This window comes from Erinaceus europaeus, chromosome 7, assembly GCF_950295315.1.
Source record: "Erinaceus europaeus chromosome 7, mEriEur2.1, whole genome shotgun sequence".
Classification (NCBI taxonomy): Eukaryota; Metazoa; Chordata; class Mammalia; order Eulipotyphla; family Erinaceidae; genus Erinaceus; species Erinaceus europaeus.
Genome location: NC_080168.1, coordinates 127,328,109 through 127,352,986, shown reverse-complemented (window position 1 = coordinate 127,352,986; position 24,878 = coordinate 127,328,109). Strand labels below are relative to the sequence as shown.

The window sequence follows — 24,878 nt, the reverse complement described above, 5'->3', positions numbered from 1 at the left end:
TCCCCATAGTAGGTGTCTGTGCACCACAGCAGCTCCTTCCTCTGGTGTCTGACTAGATCCTGGGAATGGAATTGCTTGACCATCAGGTAATTCCACTCCCAGTATTCTTAGAAACCCCCAGACTGTTTTCCACAGGGACTGGACCAGTTCACATCCCCACTGACACTGTAGAAAGGTTCTTTTCTAGCCACAGCCTCGCCAACTGTTTTTTCTTTCTTTCTTTCTTTCTTTCTTTCTTTCTTTCTTTCTTTCTTTCTTTCTTTCTTTCTTTCTTTCTGTATTTTATTTTGATAAGACAGAAGTTGAGAGGGTGGGAAGATAGGGAGAGAGAGAGAGAGAAGACACCGGAAGGAAGACCTGCTTCACCTGTGGGTGGGGAGTGCGGGCTCAAACCTAGGTCCTTGTGCTTGGTAACGTGCGTGCTTAGCCAGATGCACCCCCACCCGTGCACCCCCCCACCAACTTTTTTCCTGCTGTTTTTGATGTGTGACATTCTGACAGGTGTGAAGTGCTAGCTCATTGTCTTGATTTGCTTTGCTCTTATCATCAGTGAGCCCTTTCTCACGTCTGTTTGCCCCACATACATGTATCTTCTTTGGTTAAGATTCTGCTTTTGTCCTTGTCCCATTTTGTGATGGATTTTGTTGTTGCTGAATTTTGTGATATGTATAAGAAGGCTGATAACCATGTATGTTTGTAAGTATGTATGCATGCATGCATGTATGTATGCATGTCTATGTTTTTACGTGTGGCGTGTGAAAGTCTTTTCTCCATTTTGCTGGGGGTCCTTTTGTTTCAGTGATGGCTCCTTTTGATACAGTCCCATTTCTTGATTTTTGCTTCTGTGTTTCTTGTTGTTGGACGTGAGTCTCTGTAATCGTTTCCAAAGCAAACACAGAATGTTCTGCCAGTGGTTTCTTCTGCGTATTTGGTGGATTCTGGTCTAACTTCCAGGTCTTTGATCTCCTTTCCCTCTTTTTTTTTTTTTAATTAATTGTTTTATGCTTGAGCACAGCTAAGCTGTGGTTTATGTTGGTGCAGGGGACTGGACCACAGACCTCCAAGGTGCCTCAGACATGAATGTATGTTGTGCCATCGCAATGCTGTTTCCCTGGTCCACTCCGTCCCCCCCCCCCCCCATCTCTTCTCTCTAGCCTGGATGCTCTATTTGTTTTTCTGAAGGACAGTTTGTTATTCATTCATAAGCTTACAATCTTTCAGTGGATTCTCTTAGATACCAGGATTAACTCCTCTCTTGTGCTCACTGCTGTCAAGGCCCTGCCCCAGTGACTGACCTGTGCCTCACCCCTCGCTCCAGTGCTGTCTCCCATCTCCCTGTCTTGGTAGCTGATGATTCTTCTCTGTGTCTTTCTTTGGTTGAATTCGGACTTATCTTTGTTTTCTGCGGCACCTTCTCTAGCAGGCTTAGGCCTCTCTGCCCAGTACACCTGTCTGCCTCTAAGTACAATACATTATCATTTAAAACCTTCCTGAATTCATTTATCATTTGGAGTAGACAATATATGTACAGGCAGAGAACCTAAAGTACTGAAAATATGTACTTGCTTCTCTCCTTTTCTTGGTTTCTCAGCAATTGTTGGCTAATATGTATGTTTCTAGTTCTTGAAAGCAAGAGCTCTTCTTTATTTCAGTGTCCTAAAGTGTCTGGCTTGTAGTGTAAATACTTAGAAAAGGGTCTTACTGCTCTGAATACGGGCAGGCTCAGTCTTAAGGTAGTCTTAACTCAATGGTTTTCTTATTTCCATATTTCCCTCAGAGGACTCTTAGCATAAGTGAACCACTCTTAGCATAAGTAAATACAGTACAATAGCCGTTTGATGAATACTGATCATTTAATAGCCTGAGCAAGAAGGTCATGCTGTTTTAAGAGAATGAGTTTATTTATCTCCCTTTTCTGAATCAGAAACAATTTCTACCTTCTTACCGGCAGATTCTTAAAGATGAAGAAGAGAACGCTTATGCCAGCTGAAGTGAAAATACCAGTTGATCTTTTTTTAATTTTATTTTCCCTTAACTTTCAGACGAAGGCACATATCTGATGGAAGTCAAATTAAAGCGGAACTTATCAAAACAAAACCAAGTAACTTCCTTCCAGTGTGTGCTGTCGGACCTATAGACAGCCTTCATTTTAGCTTAGGAGCCGTTTGGTTGCCTTTTCTATTTCAGCAGGAAGATGGGGCTGGAAGCAGAAAAGCCGTAGCTCACGCCAGGGTTACAAGCGCTTACCAGTCTCCGGAGACACCCCCCAACCCCAGCCACGTGTCACAGAGTCAGTCCATAGACGCTGCAGAACATGCAGACGGATTCAGGTGTGGTTTGGCGAGAGTCTTCTTGGTCTTTTAGCTGACAACTTCACAGAGTTCTGTAATTTCTTTCCAAGCATTTGAGGTTGATTGGCTACTATGTCCTACTTTGCAGAATTCCTTTGTGAGAATTAAGCTGTATGGAGGCAGACAGTGCGATTATAAGAACAGACCAACATTTCAATTCAGAGCGCTGGCTGGTTGATTGCTCACCGTTCTAATGCATACGTATCATCTTTCCTTCCTATTTCCTTTGCCCTCCTGTTTCTTTCTGAAGCACAATTATGGGGCCTGGCACCTTACCAGGGCTTTGAAGGGTCTGCTCCCAGCTGCACTTGAGCTTTTGGCAGGGTGTCAAGTTGTGACAGTTTTTTTTTTTTTTTTTTTTGTATACAGGCCATCCTAGGATGACTGTCCAAAGACTGAGCGACTAATAAAGGATTCTTTGGGTTTTGGAGAAATTCATGTTTATGAGTAAAGCCTTGCCAATATTGGGTTATCCCTCGACTTAGTTAAAAAAAAAATTTTTTTTTAACATTCACTTTGGGGTTATGTAGTATTTAAAAGCATTGTTTCGGAATGTTTAAAGGCATAGCATGTGCTTTTTAATGGAATGTGTTTTGGAAGCTTTCCATAGATATCAGCAGCTGCGTTTTTAAGGACATTTGGAATAACCATGCTTTTGGGAAGACATTGTGCTACCACAGAAATAGTTCTTGTGCAGATGAAAATGTCATATGTAGGTCTGTAGAGCTGAGACTGTCCCACAGAGGGGACAGAAAGGACTCCGAGAGTTGCACAGAGAGGTAGATGGAGTATCCTTACTGCCCAGCCCGTTTGACTGTTTTGATCAGAATTTCATGTGACACCGGGGGTTGTACTTGGTCTCCTGCATCTGTGATGCCACTGAGCAGTCTCCCAGGCCCAGTTTTCCCGGCCTTTATTGAGAGAGAGCCGAGATAGCTGAGCCTGGCTCTGCCGTTCATGGACCCCGAGCTAGTGCTGCCCGTGCTGCTGCTGCGGTGCTGGGGGCTGAACTCGGCATCTTTGCCATGGCGGGCCACACGCTCTGCAGCCCCTCACCTTCTTGCACCTGAGTGGCTTGCTTCCCCCAGTGCCGAGCGTTCTTAAACAGTCACGCCGGAGAAGGGGTCAACAACACTTTGTAATGAAGAGTCAGCATGCTGCGTACGTCAGCCAGTGTATGGTTTCTTCCAGATGTTCGTAATGAAGAGTCAGCATGCTGCGTACGTCAGCCAGTGCATGATTTCTTCCAGATGTTCGTAATGAAGAGTCAGCATGCTGCGTACGTCAGGCAGTGCATGGCTTCTTCCAGATGTTCGTAATGAAGAGTCAGCATGCTACGTACATCAGCCAGTGTATGGTTTCTTCCAGATGTTCGTAATGAAGAGTCAGCATGCTACGTACATCAGCCAGTGTATGGTTTCTTCCAGATGTTTGTAATGAAGAGTCAGCATGCTACGTACATCAGCCAGTGTATGGTTTCTTCCAGATGTTCGTAATGAAGAGTCAGCATGCTGCGTACGTCAGCCAGTGCATGGTTTCTACCAGATGTTCGTAATGAAGAGTCAGCATGCTGCGTACGTCAGCCAGTGCATGGTTTCTTCCAGATGTTCGTAATGAAGAGTCAGCATGCTGCGTACGTCAGCCAGTGCATGGTTTCTACCAGATGTTCGTAATGAAGAGTCAGCATGCTGCGTACGTCAGCCAGTGCATGGTTTCTTCCAGATGTTCGTAATGAAGAGTCAGCATGCTGCGTACGTCAGCCAGTGTATGGTTTCTTCCAGATGTTCGTAATGAAGAGTCAGCATGCTGCGTACGTCAGCCAGTGTATGGTTTCTTCCAGATGTTCGTAATGAAGAGTCAGCATGCTGCGTACGTCAGCCAGTGTATGGTTTCTTCCAGATGTTCGTAATGAAGAGTCAGCATGCTGCGTACGTCAGGCAGTGCATGGTTTCTTCCAGATGTTGCCTCCCTTCCTCCCTCATTTCCTTGTCCCTTTCCTCCTCCCTTATTGCCACTTCAGCTTTATGTCAAAATCCTAGAGTGCAGAGGGCTTCTGTGCACTCCCTTCTGCTCCCACACTACAGACTTCTCCTCCTGCTACCATTTCACGGTGCAGCGTCTGTCCCAGTCAGACTGAGAGTGGCTTGCCATCACACATCGTCCATAGCTGACGTCAGGGCGCACTCTGCCTTAGACCGTCTCTGGGTTTTGACCCATGTGGATTGGTAGGTGTGCTTTGCAGAATGCTTGGTCTAAGTGTTCTTTGCGCTCTGTAATCCCTCTCCCCAACCCCTGGCTTCCACTGGTCTTTTAATTGTTCTCTAAGTTTTGCTATATTCAGAATGAGGAGGGTATGCTATGAGGAAATACATCCTTACATGATTTGGGGAGTAGTTTTCCTCCTATAAATCTTGTCCTGGGGCCTGGGAAATAGCTCACGCCATAGAGCGCACACTTACCATGTGCAGGAATCGGAGGGAGCACCATACACATGGCAAATGTCTCTCTTCTGCCTGTCACACTCTGTTTGGGGACTAAGGAAGAAAAAAGTCCACTGGGAGTGGTGGAGGGTGTCGCACAGGTGCAAGAATTCCTGGCAGCAAAAAACACAAGTAAAAAGTGCAGTGTTGTGCTATTTTGTTAGCTTTATTCCTAATTAATTTTTTGAGGGGTGCTAATGGTTCAGATTTCAGGTTTTATTTGTTCATTGATGATATAAAAGGAAGTGACGTTATTTTATTGTTTTGAGTTTTTTTTTTATTAGTGACTTAATAATTGTTGGGTAGTATGCCAGCTCCCCCTGGCTTCTGCTTAACCAGGTGTGCCACCACCCGGCCCCCCACTCACAACTTTCTCCTGGTGACCCTTTGCTTTATTATTTTTTTTCTCTTTCCAGTATTGAAGTCATAAAAAAAATGTACTATTTTTCTATGAGTAGTCAGGTCCTATAAATTGCCTCTTTAATTCTGGTATTCTTCGTTTCCCTCTGCTCAGATCCTAGAGATGAGCAGAGTCTGTGGAAGGAAACATTTCAGAAGGTTGGATGTATCTATGTTTATTATTGGATACAGAAAGAAATTGAGAGGGGAGGGGGAGACAGAGAGAGGGAGAGAGAAAAGTGACTGGTGAAAATCAGGGTGTGACAAGGAGAGGGGGTGGAGCAGGTGAGAATTCTACCACTGAACCACCAATGCCCTGGAGGGAGGGTGGTGCTTGTTAACAGCGGTTATGTAAATAGAAACTTTACATCAGGCTCAACCTGACGCTGTTGACTGGGTATGGAAGAAGGGCAAAGGCTAGAAGAAGAATGTAAATAGAATGAAGTGGTTATGTAAATAGAATAGTGTTAAGCAGGGGGGATTTAAACCAAATGAAACAGAAGGGGTTTTTAAAAGCACACCAACAAATAATGATTGACAAGATTGTGGGATAAGGGTACAGTTCCATACAGTGTCCACCACCAGAGCTCCATGTACCCGCCCTCCATTGGAAGTTTCCCTGGGACCTGGGAGTATGGAACAAAGTTCTGTAAAGAAGAGAATGCTGATGTCAGCTGAAGTGAAAATACCAGTTGACCTTTTTTAAATTTTATTTTCCCTTCACTTTCAGACGAAGGCACATATCTGATGGAAGCCAAATTAAAGCGGGACGCATTAAAACAAAAACAAGTAACTTGTAGAAGGTGGGAGTTGTGGCTTCTGTTACTGCTTCTCTGCGGTACACGGTGTCGATAGGTTTCTCCATACCCCCAGCCTAGTGGGGCAGGGCTCTGGAGAGAGGTGAGGTTCTAGGACACACTGGTGAGGCCGTTTGCCCAGCGAAGTTAGGTTGGCATCATTGTAGCATCTACAACTTGGCGTCTGAAAGGTGGTAAGATAAAAAGCAGAACCAGTCGTTTGATAATCAGGTACCTAAAGGTAAGAGTAGAGCAGATGAGATTTGGGGTCTGCCTGTGGGAAGAAGCCAGGAGTCTCTTTTCTATTTTAGGTGCATTCCAAGGGGCCCAGGACTTTTCTCACTTTTGCCTGAGCCCAACAGCTGACATGCAGGTGGGCTGAGTCTCGTCTGGGAAGACGGTGACATTTCTATATCAGTCTTGTATTTGTGCTGTAATTGCTTCGTTCCAGGGTTTTGTGTACTTGGTGCTGGGGAGTGACAACGCGGAGCTGCCTCTCTGGCCCCAGTCTTCTATGTTTTTGGTTTTTTTCTGGAGTGAGCACAGGGAAAGAGACACCAGAGCAACGCTTCATCCTAGGAAATCTCTTGTTTTTGGCCATAGTGCTTCAGTCTGGTGCTGAGGTTGATCTCACACTCGGCCAGGTGCATGTTTTCCCTGCCGAGTCATCTTCGGCCTGTCTCTGGGTGTCTTCTTTCTATTTTTTCTTTTGGATTTCTACGTAGATGACTGTCAGCCCCCCACAAATCTGTGTTGTTGTTGTTGTTTCTAGATCTGTATGCCTTTAGTTTCCTTTCCTTGACTTACTGCTTGAGGTAACGTCATCCATTGTGATGTTGTCAAGAAGTAAGGGCATAGTCTCCACTTGCACTGATCTTAGCATGAAAGTTCTATTGTGATACCATTAAATATGATTTTTAACTATAGATACTTTGAAGGTTTTAAAAATCATAATAATTCATTATGTTTAATTTGTAATATCTTAAAACTTAATTAAAAATCATTTGATAGCACAGAGAGAGAAAACGAGATAAGAACGGGAGTTAGGGATAGAGACACACTTGCACCACTGCCTCCCATTATTGAAGCTTCCCTCCCACAGGTGGGAATGGGGCTTTGAACCTGGGTCCTTGAGCATTCTACTGTGTGCTCAACCAGGTGCACCACTGCCCAGCCCAATTTGTAGTTTTTTAAATTGTGAATGGTTGTTGGATTTTGTAATAGGCTTTTTTTCTATTTATATGATCATATGGTTTTTCTATCTTAGCCTGTTGATTTATTTGATTGTTTAACTGATTTTGGAATGTCAAAGTCACCATTACATGCCTGGAGGCGATCCTACTGGGCTGTGGTGTACAGTTCTTTTTATGTGTTACAGGATTTCATTTGTTGATATTTTGTTGAGTATTTTTGTTAACTATGCATGTTTTTAAAAATTATTACCTGGTGCCCCCAGGCACTACAAGCCAAATTTAGCTGGCAACCTATAGTTTCTAGTATCTTTTTTCATGCCAGCATGTATCCTTTTTATGAGGTAATATTAATACTTAGGTATTTTTATACAGTGCAAGGCCTCCATAATATATTCCTAATCCTACATTTTAAACCAGTGTGTGTTACAATTCTCTGGACTACTTTACACATTTACTGTTCCTCAGGAATTATGCACTTACTTTCAGGTTTCATCTTTTATTTCCTCCTCATCAAGTTCACATCTAATTTCCTTGCACATGAAGAACTTTTGTACTATGCATCTTCTGGGAATTTTCTTCTGTCTGAAAATGAGTGTGTATTATTTTCGAGAGAGAATTTCATGCTATATTTATAGAGTGATCCTATTTTGTCTTGTTTTCTTGCAGTACTTTAAAGGTAACCTCACAATTATGTTCTGACTTTATTTATTGACATCAGATCTCTTTTTGTTGCTTATTTGAAAGCATCTTATTTTTTCAGACAGACTTAAAGATTTTCCTTTTGCTTTTTCAGTCACCTTAATATTATATGCCTAAATGTGAAATTCTTATTCACGTGCTTGGGGTTATATAGGATTTTTTAATCTGAGATTGATACCTTTCATCAGCTTAGGAAATTGTTAATTATATTATAGGTTTTATAAATAATAAACATAATATAATAGTAGTATGTTTCAGTGTGGCACTGTTTGGAGGGAATCAGGTTCCCATTCTTTAGGGAAACTCTGGTGGGCTCTTAAATGCCAGGAGAAAGCAGGTCCCAGGTCCAGTGAGAGTCACAGCGCTTCCACAGGAAGCCTGGACGGACTGCCCAGCGCCAGGTGGGTCAGGGTAATTGCCGCAAAATAAGCAGTGGAGTCCAGTGAGTCAGGAGAGATGATCTTTATTTGCAGGGAAGAAAGCAAGATGCACAGATGCAGGACACCAGCTTCCCCGGGGACAAGTTCTTTTGTAGGCTGTTGGCGGACTGAAATGGGAGCAGGCCGGCCCCTCCTGCTGTTGGTCCCTGTGGGCAGCAGCATGGACTGCTTCCTACAGGATGCTTCATTTGCTTCATTATCACTACAGGTGATAGTCCCTGCTATCACCCTTATTTTTGTCCTGAGCAGCACGAGGAAATCCTAAACCAATCCCTCCCTTTGTTTTCTTACCTTTCGAGTGCTACTTCCTATTCACGGAGCTGGCCAGTACTGCCGCAGGATGCAGGATGCACTTGTGCGATGGCTGAAGTCTAGGGCACGAGCTCTGCTGGGTGTGCCCTCTCCCAACTCCTCGGTATTTTTAGAGGCTAAATTTCTAAAGCTGGCATTCATTATAATAGACAGATGTATCATTTTGGTGCTGGTGTGGTGTCTCGTTCTGTTTATTTGAGTAAGAGACAGTTACAGAGCAAGACAGACTGAAGCAGAACACTGCTCAGCTCTGGTTTATGGTGGTGCTGATGATTAAACCTGAGACCTCAAGGCCAAGTAAGGCACGAGAGCTTTTCATAGCTGTTGTGCTGTCTCCACAGCCCTGGCAAGTCTTTGCATCTCTCCCTGAAACGTGTGATTTCCCAGAAAGTTTAGTATTGATTTGTCTGTGTGTGCATGCCGGAATATGTCATGTGTTCATATGTTAGGTCCACTAGTGATTGTGATAGCTTTTTCCATCACTAAAATAGATGTGTAAGTAGGTTGTGAAGTTGGAAACATCTTTAAAGAACAGACAGAACCCACCTGGTTTGGGAAAATAGAAGACAATCTATATTTATTAGTGTAGAAACTGCATTGGAGGTAAGATCGTGTTGGTGGTGACTGAATAAGAGACACCCTGAAGTTAGTCAAGTTCCGAAATGTACTTCTGGAAAAAGATAAATCTCTTCAGTGTTTTCTAGATACATTCAGCTCTTAATGAATTTTTATTTTCATGTGGATTTAACTTCTATTTTAAAGTTCTATCACATTGAGAATAGTTACTGTCAACTTAATGGGAATTTTAAACTACACTCATTTTAGCTTAGAAATATTTTTTTGTTATGAATAGTGGGACTAAAAGTTCTTGATTTTTTTTTTTCTAGCATAGTTAACGCTTTTAGCTAATTAAAAAAAATCAAAACTGTACATAGTGCTTTTGGTGGTATTAGAAAATCAGGTTCCAGTGGCACAGCTGGTTAAGCACACATGGCGCGAAGCGTAAGGACTGACTGGCACAAGGTTCGAGCCTGCAGGGGGGTTGCTTCTCAAGTGATGAAGCGGGTCTGCAGGTGCCTCTTTCTCTCTCCCTCTCTGTCTTCCCCTCCTCTCTTAATTTCTCTTTGTCCTATCCAACAACAACAACAACAACAACAACAATGGAAAACATATAGCCTCCAGGAGCAGTGGATTGGTAGTGCAGGCACTGAGCCCCAGCAATAACCCTGGAGGCAAAAAAGAAAAAGAAAATGTGAGGTTCATTGTATGTTTCTGACTTCAAATTTGGGATCAAAGGGAAGAGTGGAAGTTAATGCCAGTTTAATGGTCTGCGTCACTGATGTCCCAGCCAGTATGTACTCTGGACGGTAATGTTGTGGCAGTTGCTACAGACATTGCACTCTGCATTTGTAAAGATTAAGTCCAGTTGCTCATTTCACATAAGAGTAAAAAGTAAAGCTTTCCTTGAATTTTCCCTTTCTATTTAAATGTTATCTGACAGGAACCCAGTGCAGCCCACTTTTATTTTTAAAATGTTCATACATAATGTGAACATGTCATACTTACAAGAAATGGTCTATTTTAAGTGTGACAGTCGTTTAATAGTTGCTTTGCGTAGGCTATGTGTTTTCCATGTCGTAAGAAGGTAATCTATGATAAACTAGGAAAATTAAATATGAAGTGGTCTCAAGAAATATTAGTGACATGATCAGAACTCCTTTGATTAAAATATATTATTTTAAAGGATCGCTCAACAATGCCTGCTTTAAATCATGACAGGCTAGGAGGTGGTGCAGTGGGTAGAGCACACGCCGTACTGTGTATGAGGCCCTGAGTTCAGTCTCAGGCGTCACATGGGATGGCAGCTCCATGCATGACAGACCTGTATTTTTGTGTTTCACTGTCTCCTCTGTCTCCCCCTCTCTTAAGTATAAAAAAGCAAGTCTGAACTGAGAGAGCTACTCAGTTGTGCATATGCAGGTGCCTCTTAGTTTATTCCCCGGTGACACATTAAAAAACACAATTTCCGGGGCTGGGCGGTAGTGCAGCGGGTTAAAAAAAAAAAAAAAGCACAAGGACCGGTGTAAGGATCCTTCAGGGGGGTCGCTTCCCAGGCGGTGAAGCAGGTCTGCAGGTGTCTGTCCTTCTCTCCCCACTCTGTCTCCCCTTCCTCTTTCCATTTCTCTCTGTCCTATCCAATAATGACATCAATAATAACAGTAAAACAAGGGCAACAAAAGGGAATAAGTTAAAAAAACACACACACACAATTTCCGGGGCCAGGCGGTAGCGCAGTGGTTAAAATAAAAAGCACAAGGACCGGCGTAAGGATCCCAGCTCAAACCCCTGGCTCCCCGCCCACAAGGGGGGTCGCTTCACAAGCATCTCTCTCTCCCCCTCTGTTTTCCCTTCCTCTCTGACTTTCTGTCCTATCCAACAACAACGATAAACAACCAGGGCAACAAAAGGGGAAAAAATAGCTTCCTGGAGCAGTGGATTGGTAGTGCAGGCACTGAGCTCCAGCAATAACCCTGGAGGCAGAAAATAAAAACAAAATAAAGAAAAACTACCCATCTTTCAATGAATCAAGTCCTGTGATATAGCTGGGTAGCTGTAGCGTGGGAAGAATCCTCAGGCCAAGAGCCAAGCAACAAAGCTTCCGACGATAACTCACAGCTACTGAGATGGCAGCCTCCACTCACGTAGCTCACATAGCGGGCTCTGATTCTTTTTCTTCCCTCCCGATGTCTTACCAACATATAAATAAACATTAACAACAACCAAAAAACCTCCACAGTTTCCAATAGAATGCTTTGTTGTCCTTCGTTAGAAGGATTTTGCTATTACTCACTCTGTATAAGAGACAGTTTCACAGCCAGAAACCCGCCTGCCTGCAGCTCACATGGCAGAGCTCCACTTGACACATGTGGCTGGGGGGAGGGGGGCGGCCCTGGGAGTCCAAGGCTCCAGGAGTTGAGCTCTCTTCTTGGCCATGGTTGTTTGTGTTCCTTTTAGATTGCAGGCTGCTCTCATGACCCTGAGTCAGCACTTCAGGCTGATTTCCGTTCCCGTTCATAGCATGATTCAGAACACATGGAGGTGGTCAGTATTTCTGTGCTGACTAATTCCTCATCTGAGTCTTTAGTCTGAATGCAGTTCACCTTGCGTCAAAAGACTCTTGTGCCATTAGCCACATAATTACATGCTGAAGGTTATCTTTGTGAAGACTGTAATTCTTCTCAGCCACATAGCAAGTTCCAAATGATTTCCCCCCTGATTTCAGAGTATAGATTTTTGTCATGCTTGAAGATGTGTCCTTGATGCTGGTAGAAATTTTTTGTGGAAGTAAAAGTTAAGGTAGGATTCTACCTCGTTCTGGAAAATTAACAAATCTGAATATTGGGTTTTGTTATAGAATTGTTCAGAATAATAAGTGATAAAAGTACATAACTCTGAAGGAGTTCACTAATATGTGTCTTTCTCTGTGCAGATATAATTTGCTCTCCTGAAGTCCTGTCTTAGCAAGAAGGAAGTGGAAAAGACTCTTGGGGAAAAAAAACGAAGACAGTAAGAAAACCAGAGCTAATTTTTACATGGTTGTCAGCTCAGTTAACAATATGGACACTTTTCCTACTGACTTTCCTCCTGGAGGAGACAGTGGGCCAGCAGACTCGCAATCTGAATTTCAAAAAATGTTAATTGATGAAAGGTTACGATGCGAACATCACAAAACCAATTATCAGACTCTGAAAAATGAACACACAAGGTAAATTACTTGTATTTGGAGGTTTGGTACTTAAAAAATTATGTGGGGCGGGGCAGGCAGGGCGGATGGTGGCAGAGCAGGTTAAGCACACATGGCTCGAAGCACACGGCGTAAGGGTCCCAGTTCCAGCTGGGGCTCCCCACCTGCAGGGGGTAGCTTCACAAGCAGTGAAGCGGGTCTGCGGGCATCAATGTTTCTCTCCCCGTCTTCCCCTCCTTTCTTGATTTTTCTCTGTGCTATCCAACAACAACAACAACAACAACAAAAAGGAAAAAATGGCCTCCAGGAGCAGTGGATTCATAGTGCAGGCAATAACCCTGGAGGCCAAAAAAAAAAAAAAAAAAAAAAAAACCATGTGGGACTGGGAGATTACTCAGCCAGTAGAGTGTGTGCTTTGCCTTGCACCAGGCTCTGGGATTGAGCCTTGGCACCCCATGTGAGCATCTCGGCAGGCACTGGGCAGACTCCGAGGGTGCTAAGGTGGTCCTGCTTGCTTTGTTGCTATCCGGATGTATAGCACAATTTTGTTTTGTTTTGCAGTGTGTACGTCTTAAGCTTTCTAAATGCAGTAATTTTTTTGCTCAGAATTCTTTAAGCTAAAATTGATACCAAGCAGGCTATCAGTTAGAATGGCCTTGTTTTGAAAGTAGCAAGACGTAAGACTAATGTATGTAGATGGGTAGGAGGTTTTTTTTTTTTCCCTCCTTAAGGTGACACTGCATCCAGGAACAAGTGTTGCTCTACAAAGCCCTCGAAGTGCAAGCAGGTAAGTCTAATGGATAGTGGGCTTGTTGTGTAGTGTAGGTTAACTTTCCATAAGGAGATGGCAGTGACAAAGCAAAGCATGTTCTTCCAATTCTTCTTAAAACACCAGGTTGCAGAATGAATACATGCAGTCACAGAATGAACTCAAGCGCCTGCTAAATGAAAAACAAACTCACCAGGAAAAATTTCAGCTACTGCTTGAAGAACTAAAAGGGGAGTTGGTAGCGAAAACTAAAGACCTAGAAGAAACAAAGCTGAAGGTAAGACAATGAGTCTGAATTCAGATAAACTAGGCAAGAGGCCGGGAGATAGTCACACTGCCAGCAGCAGTGCAGATACATTGGCAAGAAGCAGGCAGTGAGAAGCAGCAGCAGAAACAAAAGCAAAGCACTGATCCGATGTTTAGGGGAAGGCGTGTAGTTTTCGACGTGCGGCAAATTCTCTCTTGCTGTTGTTTACTCTTTGCCACCAGGGTTATTGCTGAGGCTTTGTACCTACATGACCCCACTGTTCCCAGCCCTTTCCTTTTGTTCTTTTTGTTTAGAGGTTGAGAGGTGGATAGGCAGAAAGAGAGAGCACAGCAGTGCTGCCCCTCTGGTGGTGCTTCCCTTTGCAGGGGCTCCAGTGAGGTGGCGAGGGACTGAACACAGGTCCTTGTGCGTGTGCACGCACCCTACAGACCCTCTTTGTATTTTCCTAATTAGTATTTCGCTGCATCTCCGGGTGGTATGACTTAATCTTCCTAAATGCACTCTAGAATGTTAGCTACATGTAGGAGCCAGCCATAAAGCCATTGCTTCACATCAGTCTGCATTCTATTTCCTGTTCTGACTATATAAAAATACTTCTCTATGTAGAATAATCAGGGACAAGACTACTTGGAAGGGACAAAAAGGAAGGATTAAAGACTATTTTGGGGGCCGGGAGGTGGCACACTTCCGGTGGCTGACATTCCCCATCGAGACAGACGTGCAGCATTTCATCCCCTGGCATTTCTTCCATGGTCAGCTACTTTGGACTGACACGTCCATTGGACTTACTGGTATACCTCTTGGACACTTTACACAACTTTACAGCAGTTTCCCTTTACGCTGTTGGGTTTCTCAAAGATTGACCGCAGCCAGCTGCCTTGGGACTCTATAGACCATGCCTCCTCGCCTGCAGGCTCTGTCCCCAGAGGCAGGACCCCTCCCTCCCTTACTAGGTCCTGCCCACAGAGGCAGGAAACGCCCTTTGAGACAAGAGATGCCCACAGAGGCAAGAAATGCCCTTTCGTCTGCTAGGCCTTGCCCTTTGAGGCAGGAAATGCTCCCTCAGGCCTCCCCTTGGCATCACACTGGTTCTTGCTGCTCTCTTACTTTTTCCTCCCTGTCTTTTGTGCCAGTTCTTTTGAAAACGCCGGTACGATATAGGTTTCTGTTCACCCCACATTCCTGATACTATGGCCACTAGTTAAAAAGAAAGGGGAAATGTTGGTCTGCTTCTAAGACCCCTTCTGTTTCATTGGTTTAATTCCCCCTGCTTAACACTGTATTCTATTTACATAACCACTGTTAACTAAGCACCACCCTGCCTGCAGGGCACTGGTTTAATCCCCCCTGGTTCAGGATGTTTTTTTGCTCCGCCCCCTCTCCTAGTACACCCTGATTTGCACCAGTCACTTTTCACTTCACCCTCTACGTCACATCCTGTTTCCACCCTACTTGGTGAGTGTATATAAGGACAGGATTGTGATTAGAGATAGCTTAGATTGCGCTGCGTTCCACATGAATAAAGAGATACTGCTGCCCAGCTCAGCCACGAGTCCCTGGTCATCTGTATCCCACCCGCGAAGCTAGCCCGGCAGCACACCTGGTTAAGCGCACATAGTACTAAGCGCAAGGACCCATGCAAGGATCCAGGTTCAAGCCTCTGGCTCCCCACCTGCTGAGGGGGCACTTCATGAGCAGGTATCTGTCTTTCTCTCCCTCTCTCTATCTCCTCCTCCCCCCCTGTTTCTCTCTGTCCTGTTCAGTAAAATGGAAGAAATGGTCTCCAGGTGCAGTGGATCCTTAGTGCAGGCAGCAAACCCCAGCAATAGCTCTGGAGGCAAAAATACACATACATATATTTTTTCTCCAAGAAAATATTTACTGATTCTCTAAGTATTATGACTGAGATAAGTGGGGAAAGGTTTTTTTTTTTTTTTTTTTTAAGGCATTCCTGAGAAAACAAGGTGTAAGGACCAGCAAAGTGGTTGGCAGTGCTCTGCTCTGCTCTGCTCTGCTCTGCTCTGCTCTGCTCAGCTCAGCTCAGCTCAGCTCTGCTCTGCTCTGCTCTGCTCTGCGCTCTGCTCTGCTCTGCTCTGCTCTGCTCTGCTCTACTGTGTGTGAGCCAAGCCCAGGCCCTCCTGCACTGCAGTGGTCTTTTGATGTTGTGGTTCCCTCGTCCTGTCGCACTCTCTGTCTGAAGAAGTCAGCCCAGAGTGGTAGAGCCCTGGAGGGAACTAAACAGATAAGTAAAGGAATAGATGTAACCCCCTGGCTTGACCCCCGATAGGTGATATATCAGAACCAAGTAGTGTCCTGCTATCACTTCCTCATAGAAATCAACAAATCTTTTAAAAATATGTAAAAGCCACCGGTGAATGTCATTTATGTAGAGCATGAAGTGAATGGAGTTTCTAAAGCTGCGTGTAACTGGCACTGAAGTACGGACTCGAGATTTTGTGTTTGACATTTGTCTGCCCGATGGAAAGGTAGAACATGTCCAGCTCAGCGCCAGCACCAGTGTCACGTGTTAGACATCTTCAGCTTGGTAGGCAGTGAGTGGCATTTCCTGTATTCGCTTAGCGTCTGCACAGCACCAGCTGTGTGTGTGGTCTGCAGTACAAATGATGTGGCTGCTGGAGTCACATGACAGAAGGTGATGCGGCTGCTGGAGTCACATGACAGAAGGTGATGTGGACTGCTGGAGTCACATGACAGAAGGATGCGGATCTGATGCGGCTTAGCGTGCAGTTCATGGAAGTTTGCCATTTAGTGTCTTCTTGAACTTTGCCATTGTTAGGAAAACCATTACTGATCTTGTGCTTACTGTTTAATTTCTAGATGTATTTTGGACATTTCAATACTGAATACAGATACTGTATTGAAAACCGTTTTATCTCTTTAGACCTCACAATAACTCGGTAGTAACTGTTAACCCTCTTTGCCACATGAGAAAAGTGGAGGCAAAGAAACAACCACTTATTGAAACCCCAGAAATGCGAATTGAAGGAAATGTAACTTGAGCCTTTTTAATTGGTGGATTCATTTTCTTGCCTAGTTGAAAGGCCTAAATGAGTGGAGTTTGTGAGCTTGGCCTGGAGATAGTCAGGTTATTGTCATGACTATTTGTTGAGAATAACACCTGTTTGTGTTTATTTGTACCAAGTAGGTGCAGACAGCTCAAGAGAGCAAGAGTGAGGGGACAGGAGGCGGCTCAGCATGTTGGGTGGAGAGGACCCTTGACCCTGGGGCCTTTCTGAGCTCCTGACCGCCACAGGGGAGCCACATGCAAAGGGGGGCAGTAGTGCGGTGTCTTCTCTCTCTCTCTCTCTCTCTCCCTCTCTGTATTTCACCCTCTAGACAGAAGAGGAAGAGGAAGAAGAAAACAAACTCTCGAACAGTTGAATCACGCAGGTGAAAAGCCCTGGTGGCAAAGGAATGCTGGATTGGCTTTATGAACATTAGATAAAACACACTTTAAAAAAAAGGTTATAGGGGGCTGGGGCGGGAGTGCTGTGGGTTAAACGCACATGGCATGAAGCGCAAGGTCTGGCTTAAGGATCTCAGTTCGAGCCCCTGGCTCCCCACCTGCAGGGGGGGTCACTTCACGGGTGTTGAAGCAGGTCTGCAGGTGTCTGTCTTTCTCTCCCTTGCCTGTTTTCCATCTCTCAATTTCTATCTCTGTTCTGTCCAACAACAATAACAGTAATAACAAGGGTAACAAAAATGGGGAAAAAATAGCCTCCAGGAGCAGTGGATTTGTAGTGCTGGTACTGAATCCCAGCAATAACCTTGGAGGCAAAAAAAAAAAAATTTTTTTTTTGTAAGGAAAAGACCAATTTGTCACAAAGATAGTGTCTTTAAATAAGTAGTTTCTTTAAAAAATTTTTTTTGTTTATTTTCCCTTTTGTTGCCCTCATTGTTTATTGTTGTTGTTGTTATTGCTGTTATTGTTCTTGGATAGGACAGAGAGAAATCGAGAGAGGAGGGGAAGACAGGGGGAGAGAAAGATAGACACCTGCAGACCTACTTCACTGCTTGTGAAGCTACTCCCCTGCAGGTGGGGAGCCGGGGGCTTGAACCGGGATCCTTAACGCCGGTCTTTGTGCTCTGCGCCACCTGCGAAGTAGTTGTTTCTTTGCCTCCATTTTCCTCATGTGGCAAAGAGGGTTGACAGTTACCAACAGGAGTTATTGTGAGAGCTAAAGAGATAAACCGGTTTTTAGAGCAGTCTCTGGCACCTACTAGCCGATGGCCATTTTATTCTACAGTAGTCCATCTTCTGTGGCACATAGACTCCAAGACCCCCCCAAGAATGGTTCTAAAACATTTCTATGCTATGACTTCCCCCACGACCACGTTTCCCTCCTGATGATAGTCTGATTTGTAAATTAGGTGTAATGAGAGATGAACAGTAACAAAACAAAATAATTACGACAATCTATTATGAAACTGGTAGGACCGTTATCTTATGACTTCTTACTGAACTTCCTCTTGAGCTGTGATTGACCATGAGAAAGAGGGTCAGCTGTAACTGAATGGAGGTGCCTGACCAGCAGGGCTGTGCTTCAGTGATTCTCTGGTTCTCTGGTCCTCATGGTGGCGCCTAGCAAACAGGAGAACAGCAGTCAGTGCTGTGGTGGTAGGGAGTTTTGCACTTCTCTCATTCCTATCTAGAGCCTCAGCATCTTAGAGTTGCTGTTCATCTTAGACATCCCTCCCCATTATCTAATGTACACTAAATTGTAATCCACCCCCCCAAAAAAAATTTTTACAGTTCTAGTTTCTAGTGCCTTGGAATGACCATATTTGGTAATAAGGTCTTTGCAAGTAAGTAGTTAACATGAGTTCATGCTGAAGTCAAATATGACTGGTGTCCTTATAGAGGATAAACACAGAAAAGCACTTGGGTGGGGTGGAGGTGGGCAGAGTGCCCTGTGATGGCTTCTGAAACAGAGACTGAAGTGCAGCTGTGAGGAAACACCAAAGACCTCCAGCACCTCCCCAGAAGCTGGGGCCCTGCTTATGTAATAAGCCCGGTTATGTAATAACTCCCCAAATGTTTGTTAATAAGTAGTTTATCTGGTATATCTTCTGTTTCTCAAGATGGAGGCATCTGGTTTTCAAGAGTGATGCACCTCCCACCAAAAGCAAAGGAACATCTCCTTCTTTCCACCTGGCACTTAAAGGACTGTTTCTGCATCGCTTTGTGCAGCAAATGGCAATAATAGTGCGTAGTCCCCGGATGAAAGCAGGAGGTTTTCAAGTGTGAATAGCTTTAGGTGTGGTAGTAGTATTACTGTGGCGACACTTAAACGTTTATAAGAGATGTTCACTAACATACTTAGAGTTGAGATAATACCACTTGCTTCAACATAGTCCTGGGAGTTGAGGTAAAGAATGGATGTGGGGATGGGGAAAGATGTGCTAGATAAAAAGGTTTGAAATGACGTGAGGCATAGAATGTGTTAGAGTAGTACGTTGCTGTAGTATATTTGCGATAGCTTGTACTAACAGTTATGTTGTTGTGAACCCTGTTAGCAGACACCTTTGTTAAAGATGAGTCCTGGGAGTCGGGCCATAGCACAGCAGGTTAAGCGCACGTGGCGCAAAGCACAAGGACCGGCATAAGGGTCCCAGTTCGAGCCCCTGGCTCCCCACCTGCAGGGGAGTCGCTTCACAGGCAGTGAAGCAGGTCTGCAGGTGTCTGTCTTTCTCTCCCCCTTTCTGTCTTCCCCTCCTCTCTCCATTTCTCTCTGTCCTATCCAAGAACGACATCAACAGCAATAATAACTACACAACAATAAAAACAAGGGCAACGAAAAGGAAATAAAAAAAAAACATGAGTCCTTTCTATTAAAGACTTTGCTATATATATCCCCTTTGGTGTCAGGAATTTAAAACTATAATCCAGTATGTTTTCCATTTCATTTGACTGCCAGATCACTCAGAAGAAAATTTATTACTCAATTGAATTCTCTCTAGCACAGAGATATTTTTTCTCTTAAAATATATGTGAACTAATTTTTATTTTAATGAGAGACACAGAGTGTTGAGGGACAAAGTGTCACCCAGAAAATAGGAGAAGCTACAGGTGTGGCTTAGAAAGGTGGAGGTGGGGTTTGGGTTTTAAAAAATTCGACGTTTGGGGGGTCTCCCTCCTTCCTTCCTCAGGACCACCATGTAAGTGTCAGGTTGGTCCTGTTTACTTTCTCTGTCTCTCTGTCTTTCTTTCATGCCCTAACATGAATGTTATCAGTTTTCCCAAATAAAAAAGTTTAAAGTGCCTGAGAATTCACGCTCTCTCCCCTCAGTTCTTTTTTTTTAAAAATTTAAAAAAATTTTATTTATTTTTCCCTTTTGTTGCCCGTTGTTTTTATTCTTGTTGCAGTTATTATTGATGTCGTTGTTGTTAGATGGGACAGAGAGAAATGGAGAGAGATGGCGAAGACGGGGAGAGAAAGACAGACACCTGCAGACCTGCTTCACCGCCTGGGAAGCGACTCCCCTGCAGGTGGGGAGCCGGGGGCTCCAACCGGGATCCTTTTGCTGGTCCCTGTACTTCGTGCCACGTGCGCTTAACCCGCTGCACCACCGCCTGACTCCCCTCTCTCCTCAGTTCTTTGCTGAGATAATGCGTGACGAACCTTCTAACATTGGGGGAGCGCTGGCCATGCTGGCTGCCCCTGTCCCTCCCTTAAACAAGAGCATTGCTTCGCTGTGGTCTCTGGTGGTGCTGGGATTAAACCTGCTGTCAGGCTTGCTTCTGATCTGTGTTTGTAGTGTCTTTCCCTTTTGTCTGTTCTTAAAACTTCCTCTTCACTGCCGATTTTCAGCAATTTGATTGACATACTTTGTCACTTTTCATTATGTTTCTGGCACTTGGGGGTTATTGGACTTCTTGAATCTTTGGGTTTTATAGTTTTCATAAAATTTTGAAAAATTATGGGTATTTCTCAGAATATTTCCTACTTCCTCTTTTATCCACCCTGGGAACTATAATACTAGTCTACTTTAAGTCCTCCCATAACTCACTGAATGTGTATTTTTGAAGTCTCTGTTGTCATTTCTTTCTGATAGTTTGCTGTCATTCTCGCCTGTGATCTCTAATGTGCTGTTAATCCGGAGTATGTCTCTTCTCGTCTCAGACATGTGTGCTGGCTCCCTCAGCAGCACATCACAGAGTTCATAGAACCTCTCTGCAAGGGTGACAGGTTAATTCTTGGAAGCATTTCACATTGGGGAAAAAAAAAAATTCCTTTTTTTCTCTGAAAGTCCAGTTTTGACCTTGTTCGTGTCTTCCCTTCTACCTGTACCACATATTCGGTCTTCAGCATTCACTGTAACTTCTGAGTGGTTTTTGCTGGGTCGTTTTCCTATTAGGTGTAGCATCTTACTGCTGTTTTGCATACCAGTATTTATTTATTTATTATTTTCTTTTTTGTTGCCGTTATTGTTGTTGTTTATGTCATCGTTGTTGTATAGGACAGAGAGAAATGGAGAGAGGAGGGGAAGACAGAGGGGGAGAGAAAGACAGACACCTGCAGACCTGCTTCACCACTTATGAAGTGACTCCCCTGGAGGTGGGGAGCCGGGGGCTTGTGCTTCATGCCAGGTGCGCTTAACCTGCTGCACTACTGCACTACTGCACATGGTGATGTGTACGCTCAGCCGTGTGCACCACCACACAGCCTCCCTGGGTTTTGTTTGTGAGATCTGTTAGGTGGGAGCAGAGTTCACAGAGTGCTGATGTTTTCTGTTGCCAAGACTCTTGTGAATTTTCTACTCAATCCTATTAAGTAAAAATTTTCAGCCTGATGGGAGGTAGACAGCAGCACACCTGGTTAAGCACACACATCATAGTGCACAAGGACCCAGGTTCAAGCCCCTGGTCCCCCCCCCCCTGCAGGGGGAAAGCTTCACGAGTGGTGAAGCAGAGCTGCAGGTGTCTCTCTGTATCTTACTTCTCTCTAACTCTCCCCCTCTCAATTTCTCTCTATCCAACAATAAATCAAATTTAAAAAATTTAAAAAAAGTTCAGCCTGACTTTTAGAAACAGGAAATATTCATGAATGTTGGTATGCTTCTAATTCTGCTTTTAAAAACCCCTTCTGTTTCATTTGGTTTAATCCCCCCTGCATTCTATTTACATAACACTGTATTCTATTTACATAACCTCTGTTAACAAGCACCACCCTCCCTCCAGGGCATTGGTGGTTCAGTGATAGAATTCTCACCTGCTCCGCCCCCTCTCCTTGTCATACCCTGATTTTCACCAGTCACTTTTCTCTCCACCCTCTCTGCGTCGCATCCTGTTCCCACCCTACTGAGCTAGTATATTTATAAGGACAAGATTGTTTGTAGTTTTTAGTTTAGCTTAGCTTGTTATAGATTGTGCTGCGTCCTGCATGAATAAAGAGATACTGCCTACAGCTCAACCATGAGTCCCTGGTCGTCTGTTACCCGCCTGTGAAGCCAGCCCATCGAAAACAACATATGGCGCCTACAACGTGAGGCCGGACCTGCGCAACTCCCAGATAAGTGAAGACTTTGCCACCTATGCACTATGGTCTTCTCTTCTACTTACGAAGAGGTTTGCCAAAGCCTCTACTGTTTCATCATGAGACAGTTACTGTATCTCTGGAACATTTTGCTCTGGGCCACACTTTGTTTCCCTTACCGGGAACTTTGGTTTCTTGTGACCCTAATCATAGAGCTTGGGAGATGCACTGAGATTTCTCCTTGGACTTTCTGGATTCCCTCTCCCATGTTTCCTGAGGAAAAGGACTACATTTTGCTCCGGGCCACAATTTGGTTCTTTATGACTGTGATCGTAGACCTTGGGATATGCATGGGGATTTCCACTGGGACTTTCTGGACTTCTTCTCGCATGTTTCCCATGGAGAAGGACTACTCTAATTTGAGGAGCGTTCTCCAGTACCCTGGAAGTCCCCAAGAATGGAGACACGTGGTTAGTTCTACTCTCCTGATTGGATTCTTTCTTTGATGGGAAGACGCTTTTAAAAGTAGGTGCCTGAAGCAATCCAGCAGGAACAGTCAGAAGCACCCTAAATAGAATTTTGAAGAGCTTTTTGGACTAGGACGCCCTCCGGGGACTCATGATACTACATGCTGTCAAGTCTTCACATGAAAAAGTAACTACTCAAATGGAATTCCTGGAAATCCATTTGGATCCTGTTCGCCCACAAGATGGAGTGACTACAACACACCCCCCGGAAACCAATGATGTGACCTGGTACGACCTGAAGAAATAGATTCACAGACTCCAAAGATCACTCTCTACAGAAAAGCAGAATTCTGGTGGCTGACATTCCCCATCCAACAGACATGCAGCGTTTCATCCTCTGGCATTTTCTTCTGTGGTCAGCTACTTTGGACTGACACCTCCATCGGACTTACTGGTACACGCTGCTGTGTTTCTCAAAGACTAACTTCAGCCAATTGCCTTGAGGCTTTTTAGACTATGTCCCCTCGCCTGCAGGTTCTGCCCCCAAAGTTAGAAAACTCCCCCTCCTTATTAGGTTATGCCCACAGAGATAGGAAACGCCCTTTGAGGCAAGAGATGTCCCCAGAGGCATGAAGTGCTCCCAGAGGCAAGAAATGCCCTTTTGCCTGCTAGGCCTTGCCTTTTGAGGCAAGAAACGTTCCCCTTGGCATCACACTGGTTATTGCTGCTCGCCTATTTTGTTTTCCATGTCTTATGCCAGTTCTTTTGAAAACGCCTGTGCGATATAGGTTTCTGTTTACCCCACAATCCTGATACTATGGCCATTAGTTAAAAAGAAAGGGGAATTGTTGGTATGCTTCTAATTCTGTTTTTAAAAACCCCCTTCTGTTTCATTTGGTTTAATCCCCCTGCATTCTATTTACATAACACTGTATTCTATTTACATAACCTCTGTTAACAAGCACCACCCTCCCTCCAGGGCATTGGTGGTTCAGTGGTAGAATTCTCACCTGCTCCGCCCCCTCTCCCTGTCATACCCTGATTTTCACCAGTCACTTTTCTCTCCACCCTCTCTGCGTCGCATCCTGTTCCCACCCTACTGGGCTAGTATATTTATAAGGACAAGATTGTTTGTAGTTTTTAGTTTAGCTTAGCTTGGTATAGATTGTGTTGCGTCCTGCATGAATAAAGAGATACTACCTACAGCTCAACCATGAGTCCCTGGTCGTCTGTTACCCGCCCGTGAAGCCAGCCCAGCAAAAACAACACGTGAATGTATGAGAGCTCTAAGTACTCTCCTAGGGGCGATGAACACAGTTACGTGCATATATCACCATACTCAAGGTCCTAGGTTTGAGCCCTAGCTCCCCACCTGCAGTGGGGATGCTTCACAAGTGGTGAAGCAGGTTTGCAGGTGTCTGTCTGTCTGTCCTCCTCTCTATCTCCCTTCCTCTCTCAGTTTTTCTTGGTCCTGTCAGATAAAATAGAAAGGGGGACAAAAAAAGGCCTCTGGGAGTGGACCAAGAGAAGAACCACCTGAATAAAGAAAGAGTCCTTGTTTTTTAATTGCCACCAGAGTTATCGCTGGGGCTCAGTGCCAGCACTGCAGATCCACGACTCCAGGAGTCCTTGGGACTGTGGAATGCCTGACCCACCCCGCCCACCCCAAGCCTTAGTGAGTGCCTTCTCCGAGCCAGTCCTGTAACGAGCATATCCGCTACCTCTCTTCACCCTCACCCCCGCCCTCCCTGCCACCCACTCTGGATCGTGCTGCTAAGTCCTGTCTCCAAATAGTTAATAGCTGTTACATACCACGACAGTCTCTTCAGAGCACTGCCATAGGGCCAGACAGTGGCTGCTGATTGAGCATAGACGTCACCATGTGTGAGGACCCTGGGCTCAAGCCCCTGCTCCCTCCCTGGAGGTGGGGGACGCTTCACAAGTGGTGGAGCAGGTCTGCAGGTGTCTGCCTGCCTCTCTGCCTCTAGAGCTCCCCATCCCCTCTCAATTTCTCTGTCCTACCAGATAAAGTATTTAGAAACAAGTACTGACAGAATTCTGAAAAGTCACCTTTCCCCTCCTCAGCTCTTTTTCAGATGCCCCAGATTTGCTGGCTTTTTAAAATATGGCCCCAGGGAGTGAAATGAGGACTCACTAGTGTGACTGAACTGAGCAGCCTACCCAAACAATGTGTAGTGTCACCGTGTCCTAGAAGGACGGGAAGAGGTGTCCCGGCACTGCTCTGCCACTGTCCCGGCCTCCCCCAGGCCACCACCGTGTTCCCTTCTCGAGCTTAGTGTGTGGTAGGATGCGTGCCCTGTCTGCCTGTCTGGGTGAGTTATCACTTGGCCCCCGTGACTTGTTTTTGTTTAATAATGGCTTATAAGATCACAGGAATATAGAGGCACATGGCACCTGCCGTCAAAGCCTGTGCCTCCCCACCCCACCCCCTTATGGAAA

General features: G+C 44.7%; 1 protein-coding gene across 2 annotated transcripts in view; it reads left to right on the top strand.

Annotated features, from left to right (window-relative positions):
* Positions 1-24,878, top strand: part of CEP83 (centrosomal protein 83) — a 94,009-nt gene that overhangs the window by 4,698 nt on the left and 64,433 nt on the right. For both annotated transcript variants that reach the window (XR_009550878.1, XM_060195545.1), the window contains exons 2-3: positions 12,162-12,437; positions 13,312-13,462. Coding sequence is in view for 1 of the 2 variants with exons in the window: in XM_060195545.1 (XP_060051528.1) it covers positions 12,265-12,437; positions 13,312-13,462 (324 nt within the window). In the remaining variant the exon portion in view is untranslated. The remainder of the gene's footprint in view (positions 1-12,161; positions 12,438-13,311; positions 13,463-24,878) is intronic.